The sequence below is a fragment of the Mesoplodon densirostris genome, chromosome 10, assembly GCF_025265405.1.
Source record: "Mesoplodon densirostris isolate mMesDen1 chromosome 10, mMesDen1 primary haplotype, whole genome shotgun sequence".
NCBI classification, from domain to species: Eukaryota; Metazoa; Chordata; class Mammalia; order Artiodactyla; family Ziphiidae; genus Mesoplodon; species Mesoplodon densirostris.
In genome coordinates, this window is record NC_082670.1 from 2860213 (window position 1) to 2885022 (window position 24810).

Sequence of the window (24810 nt, forward strand, 5' to 3'; positions counted from 1 at the left end):
TTTTTAACGTAACACTGTAGCAAACATTTCCCATTTTGCTTGAGAATTCCCAGTCACCTTTGTATAGGGCTGCAAAATAAGTACCCAGTTTCTTCCTCCACAGTCCGACAAACCAGATTATCCCCACTTTACAGGTGAAGGAGTTGAGAGACTGGTAGCTACCTGCCTAAGGTTCCAGCGCTGCTGACCCGCAGGGCTCACAATCCCCTGGGTAAGCAACCCAGTGCCTCCCGCGCTGTCCCGCCTGGGAGGTTTCCGTGAGTGGTTTCTATGACTCGGCGCACTAACTGTCTTCTCTTGGCCTCCCGACCCCGCTCTGAAACACAGCAAAGCCGCGATCCTCTGGGATTTAAAAAGCGGCCAGGAGGCCCCGCCGGGCGCGGGGCGGGCACTCTCGTCGTCCTCCTCCGGCGCAGGAGCGGGCGCGGAGGCGGAGCGATCAGTCCACGCCCTCCGCCAGCCGAGCTCCTTCAGTCGGCGCGCAGGCGACGTGGACACCGGACTGGCCTCCTGGAGCGCGGTGTCCGGCGGCCCACTCCGAGGGGAGCCGGAGCACGCCGACCCACTGGGCTGCACGCGGCGGACGGCAGGCCCGCGGAGCCGGGCGCGGTGAGGTGACTGCTCCGCCCCGGCGACCCCCCCCCCCCCGTCAGGCTCGGCTCCCACCCCAGCCCCGCGCCGGAGAGGCTGCCGGGCGTCGGAGCAACTCCGGGCTGCCCCCGCCGCGTCTTCCCTCACCCGGCCTCGGGCCTCGGGAAGTTTCTCGCGGAAGCGAAAGCGAATCCTTCGCTACAGCTGCGCGGGGAAGCGGGGCCGCGGGTAGTTTCGCGGGTCGGCTTCTGACCAGGGGCGGGGCTTCCGCTTCTGGCGCGCGGGCGGTGGGCGGGCGACGACGCTCCCGGAGGTCAGGCGGTGGGCGTGGTCCGCGGCGTTCCGGGAAGTCAGGCGCCGAAGTTCTGTATGTGTGACGTCCAGCTGGGCTCCTTTCTGGCTGGGGGTTTCGGTCTGTCCGGACAGGGCGGACACCTGCCTCGGGCGCGATAACGGCGTGAAGTAGGAACGGACTGTCACGTGGCCACCGTTGTTTTGGTGGGGATGGTGGGTTTTCCTTGCGGTGCCCTTAAGCCTCAGCGGTGCGTTCTCTCACCGCAGCAGGGTTACGCAGGCGTCCCAGGCCGGGCCTCCTCCCCCGCCCCTCGGAAGGGCCTTTGACTGGGGCGCTGGGGTCGCCGCGAACTGCGAAGCAGTCAGAAGTGTTTCCGCGTTGTCTTAGACGTGTGCTGGCAAGTGGGAAAGAAGGGTTAACGGCGACGAAGGGGAGGATGCTGTCACCCTAGGAGGCGTCTTCTGTTCAGTGGTCAGTGGCGTGTGCTTTTACGAAATGTTCATAATCTCTTGAGAGTTTTTGTTTTTGTTTTAACATCTTTATTGGAGTCTAATTGCTTTACAGTGGTGTGTTAGTTTCTGCTGTATAACAAAGTGAATCAGTTATACATATACGTATGTCCCCATATCTCTTCCCTCTTGCGTCTCCCTCCCTCCCACCTCCCTATCCCACCCCGCTAGGTGGTCACAAAGCACGGAGCTGATCTCTCTGTGCTATGTGGCTGCTTCCCACTAGCTATTTTACATTTGGTAGTGTATATATGTCCATGCCACTCTCTCACTTCATCCCAGCTTACCCTTCTCCCTCCCTGTGTCCTCAAGTCCATTCTCTAGTCTGCGTCTTTATTCCTGTCCTGCCCCTAGGTTCTTCAGAACCTTTTTTTTAAATTTTAGATTCCATATATATGTGTTAGCATACGGTATTTGTTTTTCTCTTTCTGCCTTACTTCTCTCTGTATGACAGACGCTAGGTCCATCCACCTCACTACAGATAACTCAATTTCGTTCCGTTTTATGGCTGAGTAATATTCCATTGTATATATGTGCCACATCTTCTTTATCCATTCATCTGTCAAGGGACACTTAGGTTGCTTCCATGTCCTGGCTACACACATACATTTCTGTTCTTCATTAGGCTTGTTCTTGGTTTCTTGAGAGTTTTGTAGAGCTTAAGTTACATCCTTTTTTCCTAAGCATCGGACAAAACCCCACAAGGGGGTGTTGGTTGTTCATTTCTTTGTCTCCTGATTGTTTGGCTCTTCCTTGCTCGTGTATCTTGGACAAAGCCTGAGGCTGTTATGTTCAACCAACTTTCCAGAAGTCCTTTGGTCTTTAGACCACTATTACTTCTCCCCCGATTTACACATGAAATCAAGGCAGGAGTGAGCTTTGGAGCATAGAGTGACTTCTTACTTGATCTGCGTTTTGTAACCATCAGGTAGATGCAAGAGTAGGGAGGAAATTACAGTCTATTATAAATTTGGAAAACTGCAGCCCTTCTAAACAAAAGGTGAAGACTAAGCTTGCTTAAAATATTTGGGGGTATGTCATCATCATCACTATTATTACTGATAAAACAGCGATAACAATTAACTTTCATTTTCCTCTGAGCTATATTGAACACCAGAGCTATATTGTACTTTCAGGATTGTGACTATTAATGAGAATTAAGGAAAAAATCCCTAAATAGCAATTTCCAAAATCGCAAATTACTATTGGGTGCTTATTAATCCACAACATGTTAATACCACCAGTATGATCTGGGAATTTGAAAAAAACACAGAGCTTCCTATGCTTTGGTTGGATATTATACTCTGGCAAAAATGATCATGTTAGTTAACCTATAGAATATTGATTTCGAACCACTTAGTTTCATATGTTTTTAAAATTTAGTCTGTACATTCCCTATGTTTCTGACTGTCGCATACTTATTTAGTATAGGTGAGCAGTTGTAAGATTAAGTCTTTGCATCCGATTTTAACAAAGACATTATTGGTTGCTCTCTAGAGAAGTAGCATGTGTTAGTGAGCTGATAGCGGAAGTTTGCGTGAAGAGATAAAGGCTGAGTTCCAGGATCTGCTACTTCAGGTGAATCATTAAACTCCAGATTTTAGTTTCTTTATTTGTAAATTGGAACGATGTAAATTGGTACTTCAAAGGGTCATAACGTGGTAACGTACATGATAACACTGGGTTGAACTCTTCCAGTCTTCTCTCTTGCTCATCATTTAGATCTTCCTTGCTCAGAGCTCTTGTTTATCTGGGGCAAAGTATCAAGCAGTTATAATCAAAGAACCTTGAGAAATCCCCATTGTATACCTGAGTAAAAACAGAGTTCTATTAGCAGGGAAAAAGGGGGGCAGTGATAGGTAGGCAGCCAGCATTCTCTGTCAGACTCATTATGTATGGTCATCATTGAAAAATTGAAAAAACAGTCCTCTACCACTTAAAGGTAAATATGAATATTTTTTAAAGTTTTAAAAAAATTGTTTTTTGAGGTATAACATACACAGAAAAGTACACAAGTCATAACCGTTCAGCCGTATTAAGTATCACAAAGTAAACATTAAGAAGAAATGAGTCATTGCCATCACTCCTGAAGCCCCTGCGCTTTCTGTGATTCACAGCCTCCCGCTTCCACCTAATAGGAACTACTGTATTGCCTGTTAGTATTGTAGATGAGTTTTGCCTGTTTTTTTGGTTTTATATATTGTTAATAATTTGTATTTTCCCCAGTTTTACTGAGGTATAATTGACTAACAAAATTGAACATAGATATGAATATTTTGATATATAGACTTACCCTGCCTTAGAAGATAAGTTGTGAAGTTTCTTGGGATTTTCAGTTAATTTGGATGGAAAAGATTTGCTTCCCTAAGTCCCTGAATTAAATATACAGAAAACAATAAATTCCATTAAAATAGATACATTCTTTGTTGAAATGAATCATAAGATGATATAACAGGCTAGTGTGCCTTCATTAACTACTCTGTAACATGGCTTTATAGTGTGGTTTTCTACCTGCCTACGTTCAGTGTTTTTGTGACTCTTGGGTTTCTAAGTTACTCACAAGTCCTTCCTAAGATATTCAGTGCTTATAAAGTTGAATCATTCATGGAGAAATAGTGGGGGAAACAGTAAAAACAAAAGAAGTCATTGGAAACCATGCAAAAGGTGCATACGATTAAGTAAGACCAGACTAAACCAGCAAACCGCAGACTGAGGAGAACCAGCTGGGGTCAGGAGCCACCCTCACAAAGTGCAGCCGACCCTGTGGAGGCTCCCCTCCCCTGAGCTCCATCCCAGTTGCAGGAGGCACTGCAGGTCCTAGTTGGTCTTGGCAGCTCTGAGGAGACAAGACCTGGGCTGAAGGAGAGAAATGAATCTTAATACCCCATGGGCATATTTCAGGGCATGGTTATAATTCCTTCCTGTTTCTTTACTCTGTCCGTGAGCCTTTTTTTTTTTTTTTTTTTGCGGTACGCAGGCCTCTCACTGTTGTGGCCTCTCCGCTTGCAGAGCACAGGCTCCGGATGCGCAGGCTCAGCGGCCATGGCTCACGGGCCCGGGGCATCTTCCCGGACCGGGGCACGAACCTGTGTCCCCTGCATCGGCAGGTGGACTCTAAACCACTGCGCCGCCAGGAAAGCCCTGTGAGCCTTTTTTAATGTTACTAAACATTCATACATAACGTCATTTTTGAAAACTGCTAGATGTATTTCATAGTGTAAATGGGTCATAACTTATTCTCCCTTATCCTGTATCTGTCAGTTGTTTTATGTGCTTTTGCTGTTTTACCTAATGTTACTGGGAACATCCTTGTACATACTCTGTATCAGCATCTCTGATTTGATTCCTTAGAATAAAGAACTACTGAGTGAAGGAATTATTTCCTTTTAAAAAATAAATTTTATTATAAAGGTAATTCATGTTTATTGAAGAAAATTTGGAAAATGTAGTAGAAGTATAAAGAAGAAGTAAAAATCACCCAACCATCCCGATATCCTTGCTAACATTTTAGTGTCTTTCGCTGTGTCTTTTTTCCTGTACATATATCTATATGTATAGCTAGCCATCTACCTGTTAATGTATTGGCTGTATAATATTACATCTTATGAATGTGCTATAATTCGTTTAATTATATTCTTTATTTTTGGATGATTAAATAGTTCTTTTATTTAAAAAATTATGTATTTAATGACCAACTGCCATATGTCAGGTTCTGTGCTGGGCACTGTAGACAGTGCATAAGACAGACAGTTTCCTACCTTCTGTGAGCATAATTGAAATAACTCCCAAATTATAGCTGTCCTGTTTCAAAGGGGAAGTACTGGGTGCTGTGAAAATGTCTAATGGGAAGATGTAGGATGGCTTTCCTGAGGAAATGACGTTTCTGAGACCCAAAGGAGGAACAGCTTCTCGCCAGGAGAAGAATGTGCCCTCAGAGGGCTTGTAGGGGAGGGTGGGACAGATAACGCAGCCTCCCCCCACCCCACCCTCACAAGGACTGGTCAGTAGAGAGCTGCTGAGAAGAGTGATCCCAGCTGCACACTCGTATCCTGAAAGCCTGGGAAACAGGATGAACGTGGAAGCGTATGGCTCGGTGGGCCAGTCATAGCCAGAACTGTGAAACAGGCAACAAATGTGTTTTCACATATTTTTTCTCACATAATCGTAACCAGTCTTGTGAGGCAGTCATTATTATTCCTTTTGCAAATGAGGAAATTGAGGCTTATATAAGTTACCCAAGACACAGGGCTGATAAATTAGAGCTAGAGTCCATACGGGAGAAAAGCCTGTGCTCTTTGCACCATCATAATGACTTCTGGTACCTCACCTTCAGTCCCTGACTCACCCCTGTCCCCTCCATCTTTATGCCCTTTTTCTGGGCAGCCTCCCTCAACCTCTGTCTCTGCCCCACAGATGTGCTTCTTCCCAGAGGGTACTTCCACTTGCTTGGAAATGTCTCCTGTTACAGGAAAATGGTTCATAGCATCATCTTCCATGCTGATATGTGAGCTTTGTTGGGGTGGCAGGGCCCACCGAAGCCTTTGTACAGGATGTAGAAGGTTGGTTGCCTGAGCCAGACTGCAGCAGCCCACTGCACAGGATTGCTGTCAGCCTAGGCATTTAAAGAAACCCCTTCAGGTACTTTCAAACAAACAAACAAACAACTTCCTGCCCCCAACATTTCATTAAGAAAAATTTCAAAGTGCAGAGTTAAAAAGATTTTACACCTGCAGCTAACATCATACTCAACAGTGAAAAACTGAAAGCTTTTCCTCTGGGATCAGAAACAAGACAGGAATTCCCTGGCGGTCCAGTGGTTAGGACTCTGCGCTCTCGCTGCTGAGGGCCAGGGTACAATCCCTGGTCTGGGAACTAAGATCCCACAAGCTGCATGCAAGTTGCGGCCAAACCAAAAGAAACAGAATCAGTTACAAGACAAGGATGCCCACTCTTGCCACTTTTATTTAGCATAGTATTGGAAGTCCTAGCCAGAACCATTAGGCAAGAAAAAGAAAAGGCATACCAATTGGAAAGAAAGCAGTAAAGCTGTCACTGTTTGCAGGTGGCGTGATATTTTGCATAGAAAACTAAAGACTCCATCAAAGAACTGTTAGAACTAATGAACAATTTCAGTAATGTTGTAGGATGCAAAATCAGTATACAAAAATATTTTACATTTCTATATACTAATAATGAGCTATTAGAAATTAAGAAAACAGTCCCATTTATAATTGCATCAAAAAGAGTAAAATATCTAGGAATAAATTTAACCAGGGAGGTGAAAGACTTGTATACTGAAAACTTCAAGATATTAAGGAAAGAAATTGAAGAAGACACAAATAAATGGAAATATTCCATGCTCATGAATGGGGAGAATTAATATTGTTAAAATGTCCATACCACAGATTCAGTGCAGTTCCCATAAAAATTCCAACGACATTTTTCATAGAAATTGAACAGATAATCCTAAAATTGCTATAGAAACACAAAAGACCCCAAGTCATCAAAGCAGTCTTGAGAAAGAACAAAGCTGGAGATACCACACACGTCCCAAACTGTATTACAAAGTTATAGTAATCAAAACAGTATAGCACCAGCAAAAACATACATATACATCAATGGAACAGGATAGGCAGCCCAGAAATAAGCCCACACATAAATGATCAATTAACTTACAAAAGAGCCAAGAATACAGATGGTCCACAACTTATGATGGTTTGACTTATAATTTTTTTAACTTTATGATGGTGCAAAGCAATAGGCATTAAGTAGAAATCATACTTTGAGTTTTTATCTTTTCCCAGGCTAGTGATATGTGCTATGAAATTCTCTTATGATGCTGGGCAGAAGCAGGGAGCTGCAGCTCCCAATCAGCCATGAAATCAAGAGGGTAAATAGCCAATACACTTACAACCATTCTGTACCCATACAGCTATTCTGTTTTTCACTTTCAGTACAGTATTCAGCAAATTACAAGAGATATTCAACACTTTATCATACAACAGGCTTTTTGTTAGATGAGTTTGCCCAACTGTAGGCTAATGTAAGTGTTTTGAGCACATTTAAGGTAGGCTAGGCTAAAAATGGGGAAAGGACTGTGTCTTCAATAAATGGTGTTGAGGAAATTGGACAGCCACATGCTAAAGAATTAAACTAGATCACTGTTTTACACCATACACAATAATTAACTCAAGATGGATTAAAGATTTGAATGCAAAACCTGAAACCATAAACCTCGAAGAAAACATAGACAGTAAGCTCCTTGACATTGGTCTTGGTGATGATTTTTCAAATATGACATCAGAAGTAAAAGCAACCAAATCAAAAATAAGCAAGTGGGACTATCAAACTAAAAAGCTTCTGGACATCAAAGAAAACCATCAACAAGATAAAAAGGGAGCCTACTGAATGGAAAAACATATTTGCAAATCATGTATCTGATAAGGGGTTATTAACAAAAAATATATAAAGAACTCACACAACTCAATAACAACAAAAAAATCTTTTTAAAAAATGGGTAGAGGGCTTCCCTGGTGGTGCAGTGGTTGAGAGTCCGCCTGCCGATGCAGGGGACACGGGTTCATGCCCCGGTCCGGGAAGATCCCACATGCCACGGAGCAGCTGGGCCCGTGAGCCATGGCCGCTGAACCTGCGCATCCGGAGCCTGTGCTCTGCAGCGGGAGGGGCCACAACAGTGAGAGGCCCGCGTACTGCAAAAAAAAAAAAAAAAAAAAAAAGGGCAGAATATCTGAATAGACTTTTTAAGAAAATATTTATTTATTTACTTGGTTGCACTGGGTCTTAGTTGTGGCAGGCTGGCACCTCAGTTGTGGCTTACCAGCTTGTTAGTTGTGGCACTTGGGCTCCTTAGTTGCGGCATGTGAACTCAGTTGCGGCATGCATGTGGGATCTAGTTCCCTGACCAGGGATCGAACCCAGGCCCCCTGCATTGGGAGCTTGGTATCTTAACCACTGCCCCACCAGGGAAGTCCCTGAATAGACATTTTTCTTAAGAAGACATCCAGATGGTAAAGAGGCACGTGAAAAGATGCTCAACATCATTATCATCAGGGAAGTGCAAATCAAAATCACAATGAGATACCACCTCACACCTGTAGAATGGCTATTATCAAAAAGAAAAATAACTTTTGGCGAGGATGTGGAGAAAAGGGAGCTCTTGTGCATTGTTGTTGGGAATGTAAACTGGTGCATCCACTGTGGAAAACAGTATAGAAGGTCCTCAAAAAATTAAGCATAAACTACCGTATGATCCAGCAATTACACTGCTGGGTGTTTATCTGGAGAACATGAAAACACTCACTTAAAAAGATACATGCATCCCTATGTTCATTGCAGAACTATTTATAATAGCCAAGATATGGAAACAACCTAAGTGTCCATCCATGGATGAATGGATAAAGAAGATGTGGTCTACATACAATGTAATATTACTCAGCCATAAAAAGAATGAAATCTTTCCATTTGCAACAACATGGAAAGACTTCAAGGGCATTATGCTGAGTGAGATAAGTCAGACAGAGAAACAAATACTGCATGATGTCATGTATATGTGGTATCTTAAATTTAAAGAAACAAGAAACCAGCTCATAGATACAGACAACAGATTGGTGGTTACCAGAGGAAGGGAGTTGCTGTGGGTGGGAGAAATGGGTGAAGGGGTCACAAGGTAAAAAAAAAAAAAAAAAAAAACAATAAAAAATCAAGAGCTACAAAGTGCAGTGTGGTATCCTGGATTGGGTCCTGGAGCAAAAAAGGAAATTAGTAGAAAAACTGGTGAAATCAGAAAAAAGTAGAGCGTTTAGTTAATGGTGACATACCAATGTTAGTTTCTTAGTTTTGACAAATGTACTATTAGGACAAATGGGTGAGGGGTGTATGGGAAAAAAATGAAAATTAAACATGTAGAAACAAAAAAGTAAAATTACAGATTTTATAGTGAACTCTCATATATGCAGTATTTATATCATTTTACTCTGCTTGCTCTATCATATAATTATCCATATACTTATCCCTCTCTCTGTCCACCAGGCTATGTGTCTGCAAGGTAAATTGCAGGTATCAGTACACTTACCCATAAATATTTCAGCATGCATACCACTAACAAGTTCAGCATGTTTACAGATTTTTCTAGATGTAAAATTTGCCTGCGGTTCTTCAGTGTACATTTGTTGTGTGTTGACAGATGATTTTGCTTGTGTAACCCAAACCCCCACTGAGGTGGTAGAACATCACCTTCACCCCAGAATGGTCCCTCACCCCGTCCCTGGGCAACCGGTTTCCACCACAGATGAGTCTGACTGTTCTAAAACTTCACGTAAATGAAGTTATATACTATGGATCCTTCGATATCTTCTCTACCTTAGCATAATGTTTTTGTTACTCTTCTACATTGTTGTGTGTATTAGGTCATTGCTTTTTATTGCTGAGTAGTAGTCCATCTGTGAATACACCACAGGGTTTTTTTTTTGGCCCATTCTACTGATGGACAACTGTTTCCAGTTTTGGATGGTCATGAATAAAGCTGCTATGAGCATTGTACAGGTCTTTGGGGACGTATGTTTACATTTCCCTTGGGATTGGAATTGCTTGGTCATAGTGTAGGTATATGTTTAGATTTATAAGAAACTGCCAGACCTTTTCTCAGGTGATTGTACCATTTCGTGTTCCCACCAGCAGTGTGTGAGAATTCCGGCTCACTGGCATGCGGTGGTGGCCTTTTTGATTCTGGTTACTCCGGTGGGTGTGTACTGGTGTCACATATTGGTCCCCAAGGATTTTTATTTTTCATTTCAGTTTGGGAAAAATAAATGCATGAAGGAAGAAGGAAAGAAGGGTGAAGCAAATAGCCGTGTTTTGAGGTTACACGTGTTGCGCACCTTCCGGCCCTGTGTTCAAAGTCTCCAATACTCGTCCTTTCCCTGTCTTCCTGCTCTTTTTAGATAGTGCATTGTTCTCTTTGTATTCTTCAAATTCCTTTTCTTTTGTTCATAATTACTTTAAACCCGTTCATTTCTAAGGATATTCAGTAGTTTAGTTACCTCAACAGTTGGTGCCTAATCCTGCTGGTTGTCGTATATGTGGGGTCTGGCTCATGGTGGACTTTCTTTTTCCGGTGTTTTATAATTTTGGAAAGGGAGCACATGTTAAGTTAGGCTTTATTTGTGGGAATCCTGTCTGGTCTGCCTTGGGGGTGTTTAGTTTGCTTTAACCTTATAACCCAGGGATGTCATCAGCCTGTGACCATTTTCTGTATAAAAGTTCTTAATTTGGGGGATCCTGGCCGTAAGAGGTAAGAGGAGTGTAAATTGAAAGCCCAAATCTATTTGAAGACAAGCCCAAGGTTATGAATTCACACAGAGACTTTTTTTTATAGCCCAAGCTCAGTCTAAGACAAACAAGTTCCTTTGCTAGTGGACTGCTTTTTTTTGTAGTCCATCCTTTCATTGTGGGGTAGGGTAGCACATTGAGAAGTGCCATGTTAAGGGCGGAGTCTTTGTTCCAACCCTCTTTTCTTGCATGTCCTGACCTCAGCTCCTGTCTCTGGCTGGGTTTTAAACCCTGACCTTTGGATGTTGAGGTTGGTGGTGCCCCACAGGGCCACTTCTTGGCTCGGCTGCTGTAACAAATTACCATAGACTGGGCGGCTTAAACAATAGACATTTATTTCTCGCGGTTCTGGAGGCTGGGAGTCCAAGGTCAAAGCACCAGCAGATCCAGTGTCTAGTGAGGGCCTGCTTCCTGGTGTGCAGACGGCCGGCCATCCTCATTGTACTCTCACATGGTGGAGAGAAAGGGGGATGGGTGCCGAGAGAGGAGAGGAAGCAAGCCCTCTCCTGTCTTTTTATAAGGCCTCATGGATGACTAACGTCGTTCGTGAGGCTTCCTTCATGGCCTAATTGCCTCCCAAAGGCCCCACCTCCTAGTACTGTCGGAGCTCGGGCTTCAACATACGAATCTGGGGGGCACACGGACGTTCAGCCCACGGCAGCCATCACGTGGCCCCTGCCCCACATGCTGTTTGTTTTCCGTCCCTGGAGTTCTTTTCCTTTCTTCTGAGCCTAGCTATGCACTTGAATGGATGTTTGTATTATGTTATCCAATGTATACATGTCCTTTGTAGCAGGAGAGTGTTTAGTCTTTCATGTTGCTAGAAATGAAAGTCTAAGGAAGAAAGATTGTGGTTGTCTGTGATTCCTGGAAATATGAAAAACGTTCATCTTAGAGACTATAAATCTATCTTCAAAAAATAAAGGCACACCAAGCGCATGGTGGAACGTTACATATATTTTTTGAATAATGATTTTTTTTGCACTGACGTGTCCTCTTATTTTCTTCACAGGGCACAGCTCTGAGGGGAAAAAAAACAGTTGTGTATTTTTGGGGCATTCTGAGCCTTCAGAAGGAAACCAGACATGTCCTTGGATGACATTAGGATGAGCTCTGCTGAATTCCTGGAGCAGGAGGACCTGGACAGCGGGGGCTTCGGGAAGGCGTCTCTGTGTTTACACAGCTCCCATGGACTCGTGGTCCTGAAGAAAGTGTACACGGGCCCCAAGCGCACCGAGTGAGTTGGGGGCAGAGGCAGATGGGCCACGTGACCGGCCAGGGCGGTGGATACGGGCAGCACAGGCTTTAGAATGAGACAGATGGGGTGTGAGGGTCAGCACCCGGGCTTTATGTCAGATAACCCTGCAGGGTGGATATTAACATCCCTGAATCGCTGATGAGGGTTCGGAGGCTGGCTAGGGAAGAGCTCAGAGCTGGTAAATCAGGGAAGAAAGCGGAAGAGGAGGAAGAAGAGAAAGGGAAGAAGACCCAGGGCAACACAGGGGCCGACGGAAAGGGAATGGCAGGGAGCAGGGAAGACGGATGGATGCGCTTGCTTCACCGTGTTGGTGAGGACCAGCCCTAAGTACAGGAACAAAAAGCTGGTTCCTGAATTAGAGGTTCCAGGAACCCTCTCTTCAAGGCAGTTGGTGGCATTGTTTTACTTCCCTCTGTTCTCGCCAGAGTGGTTATGAGAGAGACTGCGTTTTTTATTACACTGTCCAGCACAGTCCTTTTTTCCGGCCGCATTTCGCTGCTGCTGTTCATGTATTGATACTTTGCGTTGATCCGTTCATCCATGTAACATTTCTTGAGCACTTGCTGCTGGTCACTGGGAAGAAAGGAATATAGAGTGGACGAGAAACTGCTTTGCCTTCCGGAGCTTGTGGTCTGTGTCTGGTAGAGACCAGCACGTGCACAAGGAGTGACAGAGCGTGTGCGGTGATGTTCCAAGGAATCCCAAACCACAGCGTTTCTGGGGGCAGGAAGGGAGCAGGGGCTGCCTCTGTCTGCCTGAACCCCCTTGCCTCCCCCAGGTACGAGGAGGCCCTCCTGGAGGAGGGCAGGATGATGCACAGGCTGCGGCACAGCTGCGTGGTGAAGCTGCTGGGCGTCGTCATGGAGGACGGGAATTACTCTCTGGTGATGGAGTACGTGGAGAAGGGCGACCTCGCGCATGTGCTCAAGTCCCAGGTACCAGGCCCGAGAGCACACCCTGCCAGCTGCTTGGTGCACAAGAGTCCTTTGTGAATGGCTGGATATTTGGGATTTTCTCAAGTCAGTCCCTCATTAAATCGTCCTTGACTTTCCATGCCCAGAAGCTGGGCTCGCCCTCCTCTCAATGCCTGCAGACAGGTGTCCATCCCTCTCTCGGAGGGTCATCTCTGGGTCTCAGTGTTGTAGGAGGCTTTTGTCAGCCACTGTCAGATCCACAGTTCAGAGGCAGGCGCTGTGTTCACGAAGCACGTGGTCTGATGGGGGGTGCGTGCATCATGGGTTACAATTAAATATTGATTGATTAAAAGATGTACACTGTAAATGACCGTATGAGAAGATGGACTATTAGTGATTGCATTTCGATGCCATTGAAGAAGCTTATAGGTTATAGAACATTAGAGTAACAACACTGGGTAAGGAAGGCTTAGAACAGGAAGGTTAATATTGCTTACCAAAGACAGATAACTTTAAAGCATTTTTAAAAGTGTATGTGCCTGTTAAGTGCAAGGCCTTGTGCTCTTTGCTCAGGAAGCAATAGCAAATGTGACACAGACAAGTAACGGGACAGGAAGTGAACAGTCTGGTGTGGAGTTGTTTTGATAGACACACTCATAGCGAGCTCTGGGAACACAGAAGAGGGGCTCTCTCCCCAGCGTGGGATAGATGGGAAGGGATTCCAGAAGGAGGAGGCTGGAGTGGGAGTGTGACGGACAAGCAGAGGGTTTGAAGCCGAGAACTGGGGAGTAAGTCCCCGTTCCAGGCAGAGGGAAGGGCACGAGCGAAGGAGCTAGAGCCTGGCCGGTGTGGGGAACGCAAAGAACTGGGGTGGGCACAGTAGAGCGTGCCCACGGGGGGGCTACGACTGTCCTTATGCAGGTATTCCCCCCTCTTCCCCTCTTCTCCCCTCCCCACCCCCCAGCTGCCTGAAGCTGCGTCAGTTCTTCAGTTCTTTTTCAGTCGGACAAATCTCACAGATAGTTGCGGGGAAGGGTAAACAGATAGTCACTTACTGGTTGTATTGTGATTTGATCAGACTTCTCTTCTTCCCCAATCGAGATATGATCCGTGAAGCAAGTAGGCATTTTGATTGGGAGATAAATCGTTTGGGACAAGAGACATTCTGTGGGATGGATCAGGCTAAGATAAGGTGCACCCGTTGGGGCTCCAGAAGAAATTCAGGAGGATAGAAGGGAGACAAACAGAAAGAGGGGAAAAAAAGGGGATCTGCTTGGCATGCTCAGACTTTTTTCCCAAGTCCAAAGGTATACCAAGGAAAAAGGCAGAATCTCTGGCTTTTGGTTTTTTCATATGTGGTGGTCAGGCTACTAATACTGTAGTGCAGCCACATTATGACTTCAGATGTTTGGGGGGATTAACTTGGGAATCTAACTTCCATCATTTAATTTTTTTTCCTGCTTATCAACAACTAACATACACATAAATGTTTAGGAAACAGCCTATTTGTAAACTAGGGACTGCATACACATACACACACAGACACACACACACACACAGTGAGAGTTTGTGTTTTTCAATGTTAAGCAAAACTGTTTAATAGAAATTGAAATTGTCTCTATTAACATTGCTATTCATATAACTAGAATACAATTTTAAGTGAGAGTGACCCGAGAAGCTACAAAGGCTTGACGTATCTGATACCAAATCAACAAACAGATGTTAAATTCACTTTAGCATTGTTTTAACCACTTCATGTCATCTCATAGATTAATCTTTACATGTTTTTGATCAATGTGAGCACATTCCCTTGTATTATTTTTTCTCTTAACCTTATTTCATACATACATTTTTATGACATTGTTTACATATTTAATATATAGTAGCACATCATATTAGTACGCCATTGAGAATATTTGTGTTTTTTGTATATATATGCATTCATTCAACAAATATTACAGGCACCATGCAAGGTTGTCAGGACACATCTTAAGTAAATAATAATAATAATAATATAGTTTCGTTCTCAAGGAGCTTAATTTTATAGCATTTTTGCCTGTTACCATGTTGGCGTGCAAGTTTTATTTGTACACTGACAGAGCACAACATGAACACCCTCAGCACTTGGGATGAAATCTCTCTTAAAGGGTGCTTGTTTTGCAATGACAGCAGTGCTGCAGGGCCTGATAGAAGGAAACCTGGTCTCTCTGTCCTCAGGTTCAGACCCCACTACTCTTGAAGGAAACGGTTGCTTTGGCCTCTTTGATTACCTTTCCATTCACGGACTTACTATCACTCGTTTTAGATCAGGATCCCTCTCTCTGTGAAAGGAAGGATAATTATGGAGACCATTGAAGGAATGCGCTACTTACACGGAGAAGGTGTAATACACAAGGACCTCAAGCCTGAAAATATCCTTGTCGATGGTGACTTTCACATTAAGGTAAACCATAGTCAAGGCTTCTGGAGGACTGGGGTAATTTTAGTTTTAATTGTCCACTGGAAATCCATTTTTGGACATGATACATGCTAAAAGAAGAGCTAGCTCAGCTCATAACTGGTAATGGTGGTGCCAGAAAGCTCTACCAAAGAAGGAAAAGCAAGATGCAGATTTGATGGAGTGGATATTTTTTATTTATTCATTTACTTTCATCTCTTTTTAAAATTTATTTATTTATTTATCTATCTATCTATCTATCTATCTATCTATCTATCTGTACCCGTGGCATGCGGGATCTTCGTTGCCATGAGCGGGATCTTTAGTTGAGGCATTTGAGCTCTTAGTTGTGGCGCTTGGAATCCAATTCCCCGACGAGGGATCGAACCTGGGCCCCCTGCATTGAGAGCGTGGAGTCTTACCCGCTGGACCACCAGGGAAGTCCCATCATCTCCTTTTTCAAACTCAGTTTCCTGTTGAAAACTCTCTTTCCACTGTAGTAAGAGGAAGAAGGCAAAGGGTTTTTCTTTTGCTCACTCAAGAGCGAGCCCTCACTAGGCGGAGCATCACATCTAGTTGGCTTTGGCAGCAGGAATCCAAGCGCAAGCATCTGAAAGGGGAAGTGGCATCTGGGGGAGGACTCGGGAACTGCTTACACAGGCATCCCTTTACCAGAAGATTCTGCTTCTCACACTCTGTTCTAGTCCTGGACGGGGGTTTTTATTCCTGTGTCTTTAAAAGAAGGTTCTTCTTTACATTAATAACTTATCTGTTATGTTCTGGGTTAGAATTTGAGGATTTTAGATAATCACATGCCAGAAATCATCCCCCAATGCTTGGATTCCTTGAGGCAAAAGTGAAACTGTCACCTCTGATTTCTTAACTGTGGTGTTCTGTCATTTTGCCCTCTTTGTTCTGTGTCTGACCCTGGTTTTTTTTTTTTTTTTTCTTTTGCGGTACGCGGGCCTCTCACTGTTATGGCCTCTCCCGTTGCGGAGCACAGGCTCCGGACGCGCAGGCTCAGCGGCCATGGCTCACGTGACCCTGGTATTTTTTCTTTGCTTTTTCGTCTGTGTTTCCCTCCTTCTCATCCCGTCTCCTCTTAGGTTCAGGCTCCCAACTCAGAACAGGTAGCACTGCAGTCCCTATCCTCAGTGTGTCTTTGGGATCCTCGGAAATTCACATCCTTGGGCTTCTGGGCACCATTTGGAAAAATAGAAGATGCAGTACCATCTGCTATACAAATCTGCTGAGAAGAAAGTACCTGTTTTTTCCTAACCTCAGAAATAGTTGAAAAATATATGCAGAATAAATGAGGAATTAGAATGAACATGTTTTGTTGTGTTCATCTCAGAAACATCTTCTGCTTTTCTCACCCCTTTGCCCCCCGCCCCCAGGTTTTATTGCATAAGAATTGAGATACCAGAATTTCATACAGACATTTCTGTTTTGTTTCTTTTTTTATACATTTGTTTATTTAATTATTTATTTTTTGGCTGTGTTTGATTTTCGTTGCTGCGCGCGGGCTTTCTCTAGTTGTGGCGAGCGGGGGCAGCTCTTTGTTGCGGTGCACGGGCTTTGTCTAGTTGCGGCGAGCAGGGGCTCCTCTTCTTTGCGGTGTGCAGGCTTCTTATTGCGGTGGCTTCTCTTGTTGTGGAGCATGGGCTCTAGGCACGTGGGCTCAGTAGTTGTGGTGCACGGGCTTAGTTGCTCCACGGCATGTGGGATCTTCCCGGACCAGGGCTTGAACCTGACGCACAGACATTTCTTAAGGGAGAATTTCCAGATGGCTGAGGACATACAGTTTCTACTAGTCTGTTCAGAAGTAGCTGTTTTAAACTTATCTAGTGCAACCATTTCTGGAAATGTTACTGTACCTCACATCTACTGAAGAAACCCCAGATTTGAAGGCAAATCTGATTTGCTTGTAGCCTTCCCAGAACAATCCCATGGGTTTGCTCCCTTGCAGATAGCTGACCTTGGCTTTGCCTCCCTTAAGACGTGGAGTGAGCTGATGAAAGAGGAGCTTACTGCGCAGAGGGGAGGGCACAGCAGCATGAAGACCGGCGGTGCCCTCCACTACCTAGCCCCCGAGCACCTGAACGACGTCACCTCGAGGCCCTCGGAGAAGTCGGGCGTGTTCAGCTTCGCCATAGTGCTCTGGGCCGTCTTTGCCAACAAGGAGCCGTATGAAAGTAAGGCAGTTACAGAGGAGTGGGATTTGGGTACTAATCAGAGTTGTTCAACGGAATCTGAGCCTTCAGTGAAGTCAGTTAAGAGGTATCATTGTTTGTTCATTTAATGTCTGTCTTACCGACTGGACTATAAGCTCCACAAGGGCCAGGACCACATCTGATCCATTCACTGCTGTTTCCCCAGTATCTACACATACAGTACCTGGAACGTAGTAGGTGCTCAGGAAGTGTTTGTTGAAAGAATGAGTCATCTCAGTTTAGGAATCAGGGATCGTAGGACAGATAGGAGCCTTGATGACGTACCTAAGCTTGGGAGGTGCTGTAACGTTCCATAATTCCTCCCGGACAGGGAAGCTTGCCTGCTCCTGCCTATGAGGGGTTAACCCTTGCAGGGCATACACTCCATACTTTCCTTCGTCCCCTAATCCTTCATTCAGAAATTGTTTCTTTTCAGTACTTACGGTGGGACTTTACTCAGAATTGAGAATATAAAGATGAGAAAGTCATGGTTTGTGCAGGAGAACAGATTAGCCGTTCTTCAGTCTGTTAAGTATCGAAACTAATGGACGTTCTCCTGCCCATTCTTCCTGGGTGATTATCAGCCCCCATGGTTTAATGATCACCTCTTTGCTGACGCCTCCCAAATCTCCAGCCCTGGCCTGGATATCCACTTGTCTATTAGTCAGACCTAGTCCACATACCAGGGGAACCCCAAAGCAGCATCCCCCCAAAACAAATCCATCTTCTCTGTGCCGTCCTAGTAGCTCATTCAGCTTTGCTCTTTTTTTTTTTTCCGGTATGTGGGCCTCTCACTGTGTGGCCTCTCCCGTTGCGGAGCCCAGGCTCCGGATGCGCAGGCTCAGCGGCCATGGCTCACGGGCCCAGCCACTCCGCGGCATGTGGGATCTTCCCGGACTGGGGCACGAACCCGTGTCCCCTGCATCGGCAGGCAGACTCTCAACCACTGCGCCACCAGGGAAGCCCCAGCTTTGCTCTTATGTTCAGAAAATGGCATCACCAACCACCAACCGAGCTGCCCAACCAGAAATTTTAGTCATCCCAGACTCAACCTTGCCCCTCATCTCCCACATCCAATCAGACACCAAAACCTATGAATTCGGGACTTCCCTGGCGGTCCAGTGGTTAGGACTCCTCACTTTCACTGCTGAAGGCCCAGGTTTAATCCCTGGTCGGGTAACTAAGGTCCCGCAAGCTGCATGGCGTGGCTGGGAAAAAAATACCAAAGAACAACAACTGTGAACTCAAGGTGTATCTGATTCAAGGTACATCCGCTTCTCCCCATCCCCCACGGGGCCCTCACTAGGTCAAACCCTCTGTGTTTCTATGGCAGTCTCCTCGCGCTGCCGCCATTCACACTGCAGCCAAGCTGCTTGTCCTAAAAAGCAAATCAGACCGTCTCACTCATCTGTTTAAAATCCTGCCAAGGCACCCTTGACATTCAGGGTAAAGTTCAGATCCCTCAATATGGAGTATAGCGTCCTTTCTGATTTGGCTTTTGCTTCTCTCTCTAACCTTATTCCTTCCCTCACTTCCTTTAGTCAGTACGCCCAGTTACACTGAACTATTCATAATTTCTGGGATGCATCATGATTTCTGCAACTTCCAATCTGTTCATATCCTGCTTTCTTAGCCTGGAATCCTCCTCTCTGAATCCTCCTTCCCACTTCTTTACCTGGATAATTCCTGCTTATTTTTCTGGACTCAACAAAGCCTTCTCTGACCTTCTAGTCATGATCCTGTTACCAGAACCCTTTGTACTTACTTCTCGACTAGCCATTATCACTCTACATTTTAAGTCACTCTTATTAAACTGAGCTCCTTAAAGGCAAGCACTGTCCCGTATTTGTCTTTGTATGAAAATCTGGAGTGTGGCATTGGCTTTATTCACATATTCACCATTTGTTCTACGAGGAGTCAGCTTTGCTGTGAATTCTCTCTTTCACCTGCAGAAACTAAAATGCTGTTTGATCATCTCTGCAGTGGAATTCATCAGCTCGTTGTCACAGGGCCATTCTGCCCCTGCTGGATGCGGCAGCTGTACTGAAAGCGGCAGCTGTACTGAAAGCGTGTGCCCTAGGCAGAGAGAGATCAGTGGCTTTGTCCAAGCTCTGTCACCTCCCTGCCTGAGAGGAGCAGGACCTGAAAACTCAGCTTAAGCTCCTCTTTGTTTTATAGATGCTGTCTGTGAGCAGCAGCTGATAATGCGCATTAAATCTGGGAACAGGCCAGCTGTGGAGGACATCACTGAGCCCTGCCCGCAGGAGATTATCAGCATCATGCAGCAGTGCTGGGCGGTGAATCCAGAAGATCGGCCAACGTTTGCTGGTGAGAGCATCTTCCATGACTGCACGGTCTCCCACGTGGTGATCTTCCTTGTGAGATGCTGACAGGAAGTTGCTTTGAGTTTTTAGAAAACTGAGTTCCACTTGTGATTTCAAACTGATTTTCTAGATGCCAAACACTTTGTTCAATGAAAAGTTGTCATCCCTCCCCAGAGCATGAAGGCATATAAGGTCCTTTTGTTTCTTTATGGGGTTTTTTTTCCCCTAATTAACTTTTTAAAAATTGTGTTAGAATATACGTGACACATAATTTACCATTTTAACCGTTTTCAGGTGTACAGTTCAGCGACATTAAGTCCATTCACAATGTTTGCACCCATCACCACGATCCGTCTCCGAAACTTTTTCATCTTTCCCAACTGAAACTGTATCTATTAAACAATAACCCCCCATCTCCTCTCCCCCAGCCCCTGGCAACCATCATTCTACATTCTGTCTCTCTGAATTTGGCTACTTTGGGTACCTCGTTTAAGTGGAATCATACAGTATCTGTCCTTTTGTGACTGGCTTCTTTCCTGTGCACAACATTTTCAGGGTTGGTTCACCCATGTTGTAGCCTGTGTCAGAATCTCCTCCCTTTTCACTGCCGAGTGGTACTCCATGGTATGTAGACCACATTTTGTCCATCCATTCATCTGCTGAATGGGTTGCTTCCACAGGCCTTCTTATTTCTTAGCTTTTAGTTCATTTCCCTTCCCTTGCGAAGCTGGCATCTTTGGAAATGTGATTTTGTCATTTGGATTGGGCCAATAGTAGAAGGAGAAGGAAAGGGACATGGACATGTCACATCCTGTACCTCTTCTCATTCCCCTGTGTTGCCTAGGATCTTGCTAAAGTCCTAGAGGCAGAGGAAAGAAGAAAATCAGGTGAGGAAAAAATAAATAGCAGGAAGGAACGTAGGAGCCTACAAAGGACTTTGCTCTCATATTTCTGCGATGAGAAAACAGAATTGAAGCCCCACCTACCACTCCCACCAAAGGGTTAGAGGTGTGATTGATTTAGTTGCCTGTTTTCTTATTTGCTGAATCTTATCCTGGCGTGGTTTCTTCTCTCATGCCTTTTTCACTTTTTTTAAATTAAAATTCTTATTTTGAGGTAATTGTAGATTTACATGCAGTTATAAGAAATAACACAGATATCCCATGTACCCTTTACCTAGTTTCCCCCACTGATGACATCTGGCCAGACTATAGGACTGCATTACCACTGGGATATTGACACTGACACAGTCGGATACAGAACCTTTCCATCACCACAGGGGTCCCTCGTGCAGCTCTTTCATAGGAGTAAAGCTGCTGTAAATATTCATGTTGCAGGTTTTTGTGTGAATATAAGTCTTTGTTTCTCTGGAATAAAAATACCCAAGAGTGAAATAACTAGGTCATGTGGTAGGTTCATGTTTAGGGTTTTGTTTTGTTTTTTTTTTAAAGAAACTGCCAGACTGGGAATTCCCTGACGGTCCAGTGGTTAGGACTCCATGCTCTCACTGCCAAAGACCCAGATTCAGTCCCTGGTCGGGGAACTAAGATCCCACAAGCCGCGTGGCATGGCCAGAAAAACCCAAAAAAACAAGATCACACATGCCAACAACAACAACCACAACAAAACAAAGCAAAACAAAACTGCCAAACTGTTTTCCAGAGTGGCTGTACCATTTTATATTCTCACCAGTTTCTCTGCATCCTTACCAGCATTTGGTGGTGTTGCTGTTTTTTAATTTTAGCCACTCTGATAGGTATGTAGTGATATCTCATTGTGGTTTTAATTTGCATTTCTATAATGGCTAATGTTGGTGAATATCTTTTCATGTTCTTATTTGCCATCTGTGTATCTTCCTTGGTGAAAAATGTTGCTCTATGTCTTTTGCCCATTTTCTAATTGGATTTTGTTTTTTCACTGTTGAATTTAGAGTGTTCTTTATATATTCTATATAGTATTCCTTTCTTGGACATGTGGTTTTCAACTATTTTCTCCCAATCCGTAGCTTGGTTTTTTTCATCCTCTTAGCAGGGTCTTTAACAGAGTAAACGTTTTTATTTTGATGAAGACTCATTCATTAATTTTTCCTTTTATGTATTATACTTTTGGTGTCAAGTCTAAGGACACTGTCAGGGTTGGATCCCAAATATTTTTTTCTGTTTTGTTCTAAAATTCTTACGGTTTTACATTTAAGTCTCTGTTAAGTTTTTTGTGTTTTGTTTTGTTTTTATTGTCAAGGAAAATTTATTATTGCTAACATAAGAATGATAACACAGAACTAAATATTGGTTGTCTTTCTTGCCAGTTATGTGATTTATGTCTTACTGGGAAAATACCATGATCCATTTTTTTTTTTTTTTTTTTGTGCGGTATGCGGGCCTCTCACTGTTGTGGCCTCCCCCGTTGCGGAGCACAGGCTCCGGACGCGCAGGCTCCGGACGCGCAGGCTCAGCGGCCATGGCTCACGGGCCCAGCCGCTCCGCGGCATATGGGATCCTCCCAGACCGGGGCACGAACCCGTATCCCCTGCATCGGCAGGCGGACTCTCAACCACTTGCGCCACCAGGGAGGCCCCATGATCCATTTTGAGTTAATTTTTGTATAAGGTGTGAGACTTAGGTAGAAGTTCGCTGTTTTTTTCCTTTTTGCCTCATTCTAACGCCATTTGTTGAAAGGCTGCCCTTCTTCCCTTGCATTGTTTTTTGTCCTTTGTCAGAAGTCAGTTGGGATATTTGTCTGGGTCTATTTCTGGGTTCTCTGTTCTGGTCCGTTAATCTATGCATCTATCCCTACTCCAGTACCTACGGTCTTAATTACTTTAGTGACATAAGTTCTTGAAATTGGACGAACTGATTTCTCCCACTTTTTTCTTCATTTAAAAAGTTATTTTAACGACTTTAGTTCCTGTCTTTCCATATAAAATTTAGAAAAATCTTGTCTATGTCTAAAAAAAAAAAAATCTTACTGGGATTTTGATAGGAATTGTGTTAAACCTGTGTATCCATTTGGGGAGAATTGACATCTTTACTATATTGAGTCTTCTAATCCATGAACACACTATGTCTCTCCATTTATTTAGATTGTCTTTGATTTCTTTATCAGTGTTGTATAGTTTTCAGCATACAAGTCCTATATATCTATTTCCTTTTTTTTTTTTAGCAATTATAAGTAGTTTGTATTTTTAACTTAGGTGTCCATTTGTTCATTGCTAGAATATAGAAGTAGAGTTGATTTTTGTATGTTAATCCTATATCCTGTGACCTTGTCGAACTCACTAACTGGTTCTAGGAGTTTTTTTGGAGATTTTTTTAGACTTTCATGTCATTTCCAAACAGGGGCATTTTCATTTCTTTCTTTCTGATCTGTTTGGTTTTTATTTTCTTTTCTTGCTTTATTGCACTGGCTAGAATTTCCATTCATTTTTATTGTTCTGTCTTCCATTTCACTGACTTTGCTCTTTCTCCTCCATTCTGCTGTAGAGTTCATCCACTGAGCTTTTTATTTGCCTTATTTTATTTTTCAGTTCTAAAATTTCACTGAAATTTCTTTCATATCTTCTATTTCTTTGTTGATGCTTTCTATTTTTTCATTTGTTTCAAGCATATTCATAATTGCTTCCTGAAGCATTTTTATCATGGCTGTTTAAAGATCTTTGATGTGTAATCCTAATGTCTCTGTCATCTTGATGTTGGCCTCTGTTAGTTGTCTTTTGTCATTCACTTTGTGACCTTACTGGGTCTTAGTATGATGAATGATTTTTCTATTGAAACTTGTACATTTCCTTACTATGAAGCCTTCTGTTTGTTGTTTTTTTTTTTTTTTTTTTTTTTTTTTTGCGGTATGTGGGCCTCTCACTGTTGTGGCCTCCCCCGTTGCGGAGCACAGGCTCCGGACGCGCAGGCTCAGCGGCCATGGCTCACGGGCCCAGCCGCTCCGCGGCCCATGGGATCCTCCCAGACCGGGGCACGAACCCGTATCCCCTGCATCGGCAGGCGGACTCTCAACCACTTGCGCCACCAGGGAGGCCCAGCCTTCTGTTTTTAGCTGGCCTCTTCTGACATGGCTTTGACAAAGAAAGGGTGACTGCCACCTTGTTAGCACCAGGTGGAAGGAAGTCAGTTTCCCCACTTGGCCCTGTTGACACCTGAAGTGGGAGGCTTTTTGTTACTACTGGTCAGGGGTGAGGGTTTCAGTGGAGTCCACATGGTCTCCATGGACACTGCAATGGAGGTGAAAGTCCCAACTCACCCAAGGCCTCTTCTGATAGTTCCCCATTGGGATAGGGAAGGAGCATCTTATTACTGCAAGGTGAGGATGCAAGTTCAGTCTACCCTTGTTGTCCACTGACACCACAGGAGTGGAGGGGCTCATTACCACCTGACTGGAAGGAAAGTTCTGACCTCCTATTTGGCCTTCTCTGACATCGCCCTGGTGGGGTGTTGGAGCACCCTGTCAGTGTCTTCTGGGGTCGGGAGTCTCAACTCCCCACTCAGTCTTTGCTGGTGGGGGTGGGGGATGGAGTCATGATTTTTCTATGGCATTTGGCTGGCGAGTGGTTATGGACTAAGCACTCTGTCTTGCTAGGCTGCCCCTTGCTTAGCCCTCTGGCCAGAAAGAACAGGCTTTTGTTGGGCTTTTTTGTTGGGTTGCTAGCTTCTTCAGGTCCAAGTCTGAGATCTGTGCAGCAAAAAAAAAAAAAAAAAGAAATCCAGTAAGCTTACTGCCATGTCTTTCCTCAGATCCCAAAGTCCCTAGATAGTCTGACTTTGTCTCTCCTCCTTTCAGTCTCCTTATGTTTGTTTTATATATAATATAATATGTAGGGGTTCTTGTCATACTTAGTGGGAGAAATAAGGAAAAGTATGTCTATTCCAGCTTCCCAAAAATGGAAGTTACATTTTTCTTTTAAGGCTAACAGCTC

The 24810-nt window shown here is 44.3% G+C and overlaps 1 protein-coding gene across 2 annotated transcripts in view; it reads left to right on the forward strand.

The window, feature by feature from the left end:
- Window positions 1-464: 464 nt before the first annotated feature.
- Window positions 465-24810, forward strand: part of RIPK1 (receptor interacting serine/threonine kinase 1) — a 36559-nt gene continuing 12213 nt past the window's right edge. Inside the window, exons 1-7 of one of the 2 annotated variants that reach the window (XM_060109880.1) lie at window positions 465-614; window positions 1153-1357; window positions 11756-11980; window positions 12780-12936; window positions 15221-15358; window positions 17322-17547; window positions 19744-19893. In XM_060109880.1, the coding sequence (XP_059965863.1) occupies window positions 11829-11980; window positions 12780-12936; window positions 15221-15358; window positions 17322-17547; window positions 19744-19893 (823 nt within the window). In that variant the 5' untranslated portion in view covers window positions 465-614; window positions 1153-1357; window positions 11756-11828. The remainder of the gene's footprint in view (window positions 615-1152; window positions 1358-11755; window positions 11981-12779; window positions 12937-15220; window positions 15359-17321; window positions 17548-19743; window positions 19894-24810) is intronic. The other variant, XM_060109879.1, reaches the window with a different exon arrangement.